The sequence below is a fragment of the Mytilus edulis genome, chromosome 13 (genome assembly GCF_963676685.1).
Source record: "Mytilus edulis chromosome 13, xbMytEdul2.2, whole genome shotgun sequence".
NCBI classification, from domain to species: domain Eukaryota; kingdom Metazoa; phylum Mollusca; class Bivalvia; order Mytilida; family Mytilidae; genus Mytilus; species Mytilus edulis.
The window spans coordinates 62,025,275-62,035,933 of NC_092356.1; the positions used below are offsets into that span (position 1 = coordinate 62,025,275).

Genomic DNA, 10,659 nt, shown 5'->3' on the forward strand with positions numbered 1-10,659 from the left:
TCTATCAGATATATTATATGTCACTTTTCAGATTGTTTTTGTCAATAATAAAAGTGGCCACATCTGTGTTCCCTCTCAACCTTTATATATGTTATGTATTATCATAGTATACAACTTACATTTAAATATTTGGAATGAACACAAATGATGCCACTTCCATTTCAGACGGAAAACGTCTAAAATTTAACTCAAATGCTGACATTTTGAAGATTTAAGTAATTTAGCATGACTTAATGATGCTAGTACCCGATATATGTGCATGGTATTGTCAAAAACAGCCCATATTTATGTAGAAGTAGTATTCTACTTTCCAATAAATAGCTAAAAGTTCACATTTTAACAATCTTGTAAAACTGCTATATTTTGGGGCCAAAAAGGGGTCTTACTGGACCTACTCCTACTGACATAGGTATTATAATACAGTCATTATTTAGTTCATAATGACAATCTTAAATTTGTTGGTATTCAATTGTACCTAGCTTAGATAGACAAAGACAAGTTGTCTTTCCTATTATTCAAAACACTGTTAATTAATGAAAAGGATAAATTGTAAAACTAAAAGCCTTTGATTTCTGCTTCATTTAAAGATGAGTATAGCTTCAGACATTTTGCTATAAAACTAAACATAATATTTCTTAATGAACAATTATGCTGACTATAGGGTATGGGTTTTGAAGACCATACAGTGACCTATAGCTGTAAACTTTTTTGACATTTGGTTACGGGTGGAGTGTTATCTCACTGGTAATTTTACCACATCTTCTTATTTTCATAAACATAGTACCTGCACTCCCCTCTACTCTATACTTGGAAGATTCCACTTCACTTCCTGCTTGATGTACAGCTGCTCTGAAGGCACTAATCATTTCCTTCAATACATTTGCTGATGGAGTTTTCTAAGGGAAAAAAAATCTAAGCTGTTTAGTAATGGAATGATCACATTTCATAGGCAACGTCACAAATTAAAATAGAATGGTATAATATTTGTTATCACTATTTCATGAAATGAATATAATTTCCTTTCTCAGGGACAGTTGAGTGATATGAACAATTATTGTGAGAAACTAAGGACGCACATGTTATTTTCAAAGTAAAGTTTAACATCGTCATAGGATAAATAGCGATAAACAGATTATCATTGGTCATCTCAACTCAATTGTTTTTCTCACTTTTACCGTACTGGCTCAAGCAAAACATCAATCTCTTTGAGATGACCAGCAAAAATCTATAAATATTTTCAAGGGTGCTAAATTTTGTAAATTCTAAATGATGAATTTATGGGCTACCAATTTACTAGTTTAAGAATAGGTATGTAACAAAATCATTTTTAAAATCCATGAATTGATGTGGATAAGTTAAAACTTCAAATTCAAATTTGGATATCATTATTTGTATTCAGCATTTGTGTCCACTTTTCAACAATCACACTTATATATGAATATATAAATATTTTTGATTCACAGTATTATTAGCACTTATTAGACCTTACCTGTACAGTATCAGACCAATCCTTGATCATTTTACTGGTAACTAGCATGCCTTTATTTTTCTTTTCTATCTTTTTTGGTTTATCTTCTTCCTCCTTATCATCCTCCTCTCCTCCTTCCTCCTCATCTTCATCACTCATGCTGACATCACTGGCAACCTGTAAAATTTCTTTCAATAAATAATTGGCACAACACTTTAAAATTAACAGTCATACCTATGATCTTTTTTTATTCAACTCTCAGATTTTTCACAAAATGAATGTTATACTCACTAAAACAGATTCTATGTTTTCCAAAAAGTTTAATGAAATTAATCAGAGCCTCCCAGCCAGAGTGGTCTAAATAGTTCATTTGAATGTTGTAGCACTAGCCTGTCAACATTGAGGTAGAGAGTTTAAACCCCATATGTGTCTATTTTTCTTGCCCATGGACATGTTCTCTCACAGCCTCCATGCTCAAGGCACTACTGTTTCCTCAATCAATAAAATATGACAGCCATGCAGTAGCCAATATAGCTGAAAATGACGTTAAACAATCAATCAATCAATGAAACATCTGGACTTGCGGTCATAAAACTTTCGAGCACGATTTTTGTACTCAAGACTCAAGAATCAACCAATCAAAATACTGGATTTTGGGTTTCGAGCACTTTTTTGTACTCAGAGTACTGAGTACTGAGTACTGAGTAAAGTTTTATGACCGAGAGCCCTGAATGATATAATTATTACATATCAACAGATGAAAATTTACAAATGAACACTTTACTATTAACTTTGACTGATATGGCCAAAATTAAATTTTACCTGAGAAAAATATTGACTTGTATAAAACAGTTTAAGGTCCTAGGAGTAAAATTAGCCCTATGGAAGTGTGTTTGGGTGTTGATGTTTCTACATCCCTAAGTTTATATTATAACAACCTCTAGTTCCTGAGGAGGTTGATGTAAATCTCCCTCTTCGTCACTACTTGTTGGTATATCATCGTAATCTTCTTCTTTATCACTGTCATCATCCTGAACTTCATCATCTTGATCTTCATCATCAGAACTCATATCTTCATCTATAAAACAAAAAGAGTTGAAAAATAAATGTCAATCAAGACTCAAGAGTAATTTGTCGTTCATAGTAACTTCATGAACTCAATATTGATAAAAAAAAAAATCAATCTAGAATAACTGGTGGCTAAAAGGTATTTCTTGAATTTGGCAACATTAAAGTACATGTTTACGGCACATAAAAAACCATTACATATTGTTTTTCTTTCATTTTTTTGTACATAAATTAAGCCATTAGTTTTCTCATTTGAATTGTTTTACATTTGTCATTTCTTTCAGGGACTTTTATAGCTGACTATGTGGTATGGGCTTTGCTCATTGTTGAAGGCGGTACAGTAACCTAAAGTTGTTAATTTCTGTGTCATTTGGTCTCTTGTGGAGAGTTGTCTCATTGACAATCACACCACATCTTCTTTTTTATAAATGAGGTGAAAAAATCCTTTATATTCTGTACATAAGTATCCTAACAAGGCTCAAGACTAATATGGATAAGATATAACTGACAACATTTTCATGCATTTTTTATTTTAACAAAACGAATAAAGACACAAAGATGACATAATAAAACTTGAAAACTCATTGATATTTGTATTTATTATCTCCCTTTAAATAATGTATAAGATGACAGTACACAACCACTCAACTAGATTGGTTTAAAATATTGAAAAAAACTAAATCAAATTTTATTATCAACATAATAATAATAATATAAATATTTTATGTTTTAATGCTTTTTATTGTATTTTTTTCTTTCATCTTTTTTTGTTCTAATTTTTCATATCATAGCACTCACTCAAGATAAAAAAAATCATTAGAAATTAAGGGTTCATATGACATTGTCAATGTTACCATCAACAATCAACAGTGTTATAGTCAAAATTGTGACAGACCAGATTAACATTATCAATGGCCTTTCAAACTGGAGGATTTTTCTTGGCCATATCTCATCTCAGAGATATTGTCCTTGACAAGATTGTAGCTGAGAAAATACTCTTGTTTGAAAAACCATCAATAATCTTTTTATCTGATTACAAGTATATGAACTTAACAGCTATATATTCTGTAACAGAAATATGATGGGGTCAATGCTATACTAACCATCAGACTCATTAAAAGCCAGCAGATCTTTGCCTTCTTCTTTCAAAAACTCATAGAATTCTGGATCTTTATCTTTCAATGCTTCTAAAGACTGTGTGTGTGTCTTTGATGTTTTCTTTGTTTTGCTGAAAGAGGACATTAAAAAGATACATACATCAGCAACCCCATTATTAAACATTGTATAATTTTAAAGTTTTATAAGGCAAAGTATATGTATTCAAAGAAATTTAATAAAATTTTGTTTACAATTAAACTTGTAAAACTGCATTGGTATATATATATATAAAACTCGTTTTTTTAAACATCAACCCAACAATGTTAGACCTGTAAATTTGCTGTAAATTTGCTTTTGCAAATTTTTTGTTCTTCCCTCGCCAGGATTTGAACCCATGCTACTGAGATATTGTGACACCAATTCGCCTGCACTGCAGCCGTCCCGCTAGACCACACGACCACCTGGGCTTCATAAAAATGAAGCTTTCGGTGGCCATGTGTTACCTTTCCACGTCAGTTTTAATCTAGCGTCGTACTACAGTACATGATATATAAGGTATGGAGATGTTATTTTTACAGATCAGCTAAATTATCTATGGTAAAGGATCCTACAAATTAATGTAAGATACAGTCACAGAAAATAATTATATTTATAAGTATGTCTGAGCCAGTAACAACTCTACAACAGATTTATCCATCGGATCACCAGCAGTGATGGGGATACATGGCAGTGTACATTATGTATATACAACTCGTCTAAACAACATCAACCCAACAATGATACATGTAGACCTGTAAATTTGCTTTTGCAATTTTTTTGTTCTTCCCAGGCCAGGATTCGAACCTTATATACTCATGAAATAAATCTATAAATATATGAAATGTACATAAAAAGCAATAAAAGAGATAAAGTTTTGTCACTTAAAACTGTGATCTCTTGAAAATTCTTGTAGCAAATTATTTTGAATTATTTCCTTACTTTGTTATTCCTATAACATGTATGAGAAAAGATAAATTTTACAAAATTATGAAGATTTGTGTTCTCTATTTATTTCTACTCAAGTAAATGTTACTTAAACAATACGGCTCTGAAAATCATTTAGTTTTTTAAGTACATGCATAGTAAGCTCAGAAATTATAATATTTTTTATTGTGAGGTTTTTATAATTGGGACTGACTAAGTTTGCAATGATAAAAACTAGTATTCATAATTTCAGTAGTAATTCTCCTTTACTAAAACTATTTGCAATCACATTTTTATCAGTGATTCACAATAACAAATGCATGCAGTAATTTCAGTCAGAATTATATATACAACGATTCCAAGACATGCTTATTCAATTAGCTGAACCAAAAAGACATTTGTTTACCTTGTATTTTTCAGATCACTTATTTTAGTTTGCTTCTGTTTTACAGAGGCTTCTTGTAATTTCTTCTGTTGTTTTGAAGCAATTTGTTTCTCTTTCTTTTTAAGTCCTTCATTTTTTCTTTTCTTCTGATTTTGTTTTTGGTGAACAGCTGTATCTTCTTTGTCACTGTCACTATCAAAGTCACCTAACATAAACTCATCAACACTCAACTCTTCCATTTTCCTAAAGCAAAAAAAAAAACATATTTCAAAATCAATAAAAATCAATAGTTCTTTATACATGTATATAATTAACAGTGCAGGGTTTTCACTTAGTATTTTTTAGGGCAAGTCAATAGACTCATTAATTTTGGCAAAGGCAAGGCAAATGATGTTTGTATAGACATGGTCACCTGGTGAAATTTTGGCGAGTGGCAATTAACTTTTAATGGGAGGGATAAAGCAAATCAAACAATATATCTCCATTGGAGTGCATGTATTTCTAAGAACTTTTAAAGGAAAAAGTTAATGTGCATGAGTTTGGTGATATTTTATATTAAACCAGATGCTCCGCAGGGCGTAGCTTTATACGACCGCAGAGGTTGAACCCTGAACGGTTGGGGCAAGTATGGACACAACATTCAAGCTGGATTCAGCTCTAAATTTGGATTGTGATTAAATAGTTGACACAGCATAGGTTTCTGACACAGAATGAATGTGTTCTAATGAACTTAAAATTTTTGTTTTCTCTTAGAGCAATTCACTATGCTGTTGAATATTAATCCTCTCAAAACAAGAATGTGTCCTCAGTACACGAATGCCCCACTCGCACTATCATTTTCCATGTTCAGTGGACCGTGAAATTGGGGTAAATTCTAATTTGGCATTAAAATTAGAAAGATCATATCATAGGGGACATGTGTACTAAGTTTGAAGTCGATTGGACTTAAACTTCATCAAAAACTACCTTGACCAAAAACTTTAACCTGAAGCGGGACAGACGGACGGACGAACGGACGGACGAACGAACGGACAGACGGACGGACAGACGGACGGACGGACGGACAGATGCACAGACCAGAAAACATAATGCCCCTCTACTATCGTAGGTGGGGCATAAAAATGTTTGAAGAAATTTTCTTTTTTATTTATGAAATTTCAAATGAGAAAAATTGAACCCAATTTTTTTAATCACATCCCCCTTTCCCTTATTCCAAAACTAATCTCAATTAAAATTTCTAATGGAGTTTGCAACAATAACTACTCATTTAAATACATCATAAAATATTAAGATGTAAAAAAAAACTGCTTGTTATCACTGAATGTTATTTATTATAATTTATCAGTTGGTAGTAAAAAGTGAATATACATTGTATATTGTATATAACAAAGATTTAAGTTGATTCTGGACAAAGAAAGATAACTCCAATTAAAAAAAAATCTTGCTATTGCACAATATTTTGCAATTAGATATTTCTTGCTTACTATTCTGGACAAAGAAAGATAACTCTATTTAAAAAAAAATTTGCTATTTCACAATATTGTGCAATTAGATATTTCTTGCCATTGCGCAATACTGTGCAATTGAAAAGACTTTCTATTGCACAATACTTAATATAATAATTTTAGATCCTGATTTGGACCAACTTGAAAACTGGGCCCATAATAAAAAATCTAAGTACATTTTTGGATTCAGCATATCAAAGAACCCCAAGATTTCAATTTTTGTTGAAATCAGACTAAGTTTAATTTTGGACCCTTTGGACTTTAGTGTAGACCAATTTGAAAACAGGACCAAAAATGAAGAATCTACATACACAGTTAGATTTGGTATATCAAAGAACCCCATTTATTCAATTTTTGATGAAATCAAACAAAGTTTAATTTTGGACCCCGATTTGGGCCAACTTGAAAACTGGGCCAATAATCAAGAATCTAAGTACATTTTTAGATTCAGCATATCAAAGAACCTAACTGATTCATTTTTTGTCAAAATCAAACTAAGTTTAATTTTGGACCCTTTGGACCTTAATGTAGACCAATTTGAAAACGGGACCAAAAGTTAAGAATCTACATACACAGTCATGACAGTTAGATTCGGCATATCAAAGAACCCCAATTATTCAATTTTGATGAAATCAAACAAAGTTTAATTTTGGACCCTTTGGGCCCCTTATTCTGTTGGGACCAAAACTCCCAAAATCAATACCAACCTTCCTTTTATGGTCATAAACCTTGTGTTTAAATTTCATAGATTTCTATTTACTTATACTAACGTTATGGTGCGAAAACCAAGAAAAATGCTTATTTGGGTCCCTTTTTGGCCCCTAATTCCTAAACTGTTGGGACCTAAACTCCCAAAATCAATACCAACCTTCCTTTTGTAGTCATTAACATTGTGTTTAAATTTCATTGATTTCTATTGACTTAAACTAAAGTTATTGTGCGAAAACCAAGAATAATGCTTATTTGGGCCCTTTTTTGGCCCCTAATTCCTAAACTGTTGAAACCTAAACTCCCAAAATCAATCCTAACCGTTCTTTTGTGGCCATAAACCTTGTGTCAAAATTTCATAGATTTCTATTAACTTAAACTAAAGTTATAGTGCGAAAACCAAGAAAATGCTTATTTGGGCCCATTTTGGCCCCTAATTCCTAAAATGTTGGGACCAAAACTCCCAAAATCAATACCAACCTTCCTTTTGTGGTCATAAATAATGTGTTAAAATTTCATAGATTTCCATTCACTTTTACTAAAGTTAGAGTGCGAAAACTAAAAGTATTCGGACGCCGGACGACGACGACGACGCCAACGTGATAGCAATATACGACGAAAAATTTTTCAAATTTTGCGGTCGTATAAAAATTGAACCCAATTTTTTTAATCACATCCCCCTTTCCCTTATTCCAAAACTAATCGCAATTAAAATTTCTAATGGAGTTTGCAACAATAACTACTCATTTAAATACATCATAAAATATTAAGATGTAAAAAAAACTGCTTGTTATCACTGAATGTTATTTATTATAATTTATCAGTTGGTAGTTAAAAGTGAATATACATTGTATATTGTATATAACAAAGATTTAAGTTGATTCGGGACAAAGAAAGATAACTCCAATTAAAAAAAAATTTGCTATTTCACAATATTGTGCAATTAGATATTTCTTGCCATTGCGCAATACTGTGCAATTGAAAAGACTTGCTATTGCACAATACTTAATATAATAATTTTAGATCCTGATTTGGACCAACTTGAAAACTGGGCCCATAATAAAAAATCTAAGTACATTTTTGGATTCAGCATATCAAAGAACCCCAAGATTTCAATTTTTGTTGAAATCAGACTAAGTTTAATTTTGGACCCTTTGGACTTTAGTGTAGACCAATTTGAAAACAGGACCAAAAATGAAGAATCTACATACACAGTTAGATTTGGTATATCAAAGAACCCCATTTATTCAATTTTTGATGAAATCAAACAAAATTTAATTTTGGACCCCGATTTGGACCAACTTGAAAACTGGGCCAATAATCAAGAATCTAAGTACATTTTTAGATTCAGCATATCAAAGAACCTAACTGATTCATTTTTTGTCAAAATCAAACTAAGTTTAATTTTGGACCCTTTGGACCTTAATGTAGACCAATTTGAAAACGGGACCAAAAGTTAAGAATCTACATACACAGTCATGACAGTTAGATTCGGCATATCAAAGAACCCCAATTATTCAATTTTGATGAAATCAAACAAAGTTTAATTTTGGACCCTTTGGGCCCCTTATTCTGTTGGGACCAAAACTCCCAAAATCAATACCAACCTTCCTTTTATGGTCATAAACCTTGTGTTTAAATTTCATAGATTTCTATTTACTTATACTAACGTTATGGTGCGAAAACCAAGAAAAATGCTTATTTGGGTCCCTTTTTGGCCCCTAATTCCTAAACTGTTGGGACCTAAACTCCCAAAATCAATACCAACCTTCCTTTTGTAGTCATTAACATTGTGTTTAAATTTCATTGATTTCTATTGACTTAAACTAAAGTTATTGTGCGAAAACCAAGAATAATGCTTATTTGGGCCCTTTTTTGGCCCCTAATTCCTAAACTGTTGAAACCTAAACTCCCAAAATCAATCCTAACCGTTCTTTTGTGGCCATAAACCTTGTGTCAAAATTTCATAGATTTCTATTAACTTAAACTAAAGTTATAGTGCGAAAACCAAGAAAATGCTTATTTGGGCCCATTTTGGCCCCTAATTCCTAAAATGTTGGGACCAAAACTCCCAAAATCAATACCAACCTTCCTTTTGTGGTCATAAATAATGTGTTAAAATTTCATAGATTTCCATTCACTTTTACTAAAGTTAGAGTGCGAAAACTAAAAGTATTCGGACGCCGGACGACGACGACGACGCCAACGTGATAGCAATATACGACGAAAAATTTTTCAAATTTTGCGGTCGTATAAAAATTGAACCCAATTTTTTTAATCACATCCCCCTTTCCCTTATTCCAAAACTAATCTCAATTAAAATTTCTAATGGAGTTTGCAACAATAACTACTCATTTAAATACATCATAAAATATTTTAAGATGTAAAAAAAACTGCTTGTTATCACTGAATGTTATTTATTATAATTTATCAGTTGGTAGTTAAAAGTGAATATACATTGTATATTGTATATAACAAAGATTTAAGTTGATTCTGGACAAAGAAAGATAACTCCAATTAAAAAAAAATTTGCTATTTCACAATATTGTGCAATTAGATATTTCTTGCCATTGCGCAATACTGTGCAATTGAAAAGACTTGCTATTGCACAATACTTAATATAATAATTTTAGATCCTGATTTGGACCAACTTGAAAACTGGGCCCATAATAAAAAAATCTAAGTACATTTTTGGATTCAGCATATCAAAGAACCCCAAGATTTCAATTTTTGTTGAAATCAGACTAAGTTTAATTTTGGACCCTTTGGACTTTAGTGTAGACCAATTTGAAAACAGGACCAAAAATGAAGAATCTACATACACAGTTAGATTTGGTATATCAAAGAACCCCATTTATTCAATTTTTGATGAAATCAAACAAAATTTAATTTTGGACCCCGATTTGGACCAACTTGAAAACTGGGCCAATAATCAAGAATCTAAGTACATTTTTAGATTCAGCATATCAAAGAACCTAACTGATTCATTTTTTGTCAAAATCAAACTAAGTTTAATTTTGGACCCTTTGGACCTTAATGTAGACCAATTTGAAAACGGGACCAAAAGTTAAGAATCTACATACACAGTCATGACAGTTAGATTCGGCATATCAAAGAACCCCAATTATTCAATTTTGATGAAATCAAACAAAGTTTAATTTTGGACCCTTTGGGCCCCTTATTCTGTTGGGACCAAAACTCCCAAAATCAATACCAACCTTCCTTTTATGGTCATAAACCTTGTGTTTAAATTTCATAGATTTCTATTTACTTATACTAACGTTATGGTGCGAAAACCAAGAAAAATGCTTATTTGGGTCCCTTTTTGGCCCCTAATTCCTAAACTGTTAGGACCTAAACTCCCAAAATCAATACCAACCTTCCTTTTGTAGTCATTAACATTGTGTTTAAATTTCATTGATTTCTATTTACTTAAACTCAAGTTATTGTGCGAAAACCAAGAA

The 10,659-nt window shown here is 31.7% G+C and overlaps 1 protein-coding gene across 1 annotated transcript in view; it reads right to left on the minus strand.

Annotated features, from left to right (window-relative positions):
- Positions 1-10,659, minus strand: part of LOC139502149 (nucleolar complex protein 2 homolog) — a 171,548-nt gene that overhangs the window by 155,722 nt on the left and 5,167 nt on the right. Inside the window, exons 2-6 of the mRNA XM_071291526.1 lie at positions 5,004-5,225; positions 3,640-3,764; positions 2,407-2,546; positions 1,490-1,645; positions 785-896 (exon numbers count right to left, since the gene is read on the minus strand). Coding sequence (XP_071147627.1) covers positions 785-896; positions 1,490-1,645; positions 2,407-2,546; positions 3,640-3,764; positions 5,004-5,225 — 755 coding nt within the window. The remainder of the gene's footprint in view (positions 1-784; positions 897-1,489; positions 1,646-2,406; positions 2,547-3,639; positions 3,765-5,003; positions 5,226-10,659) is intronic.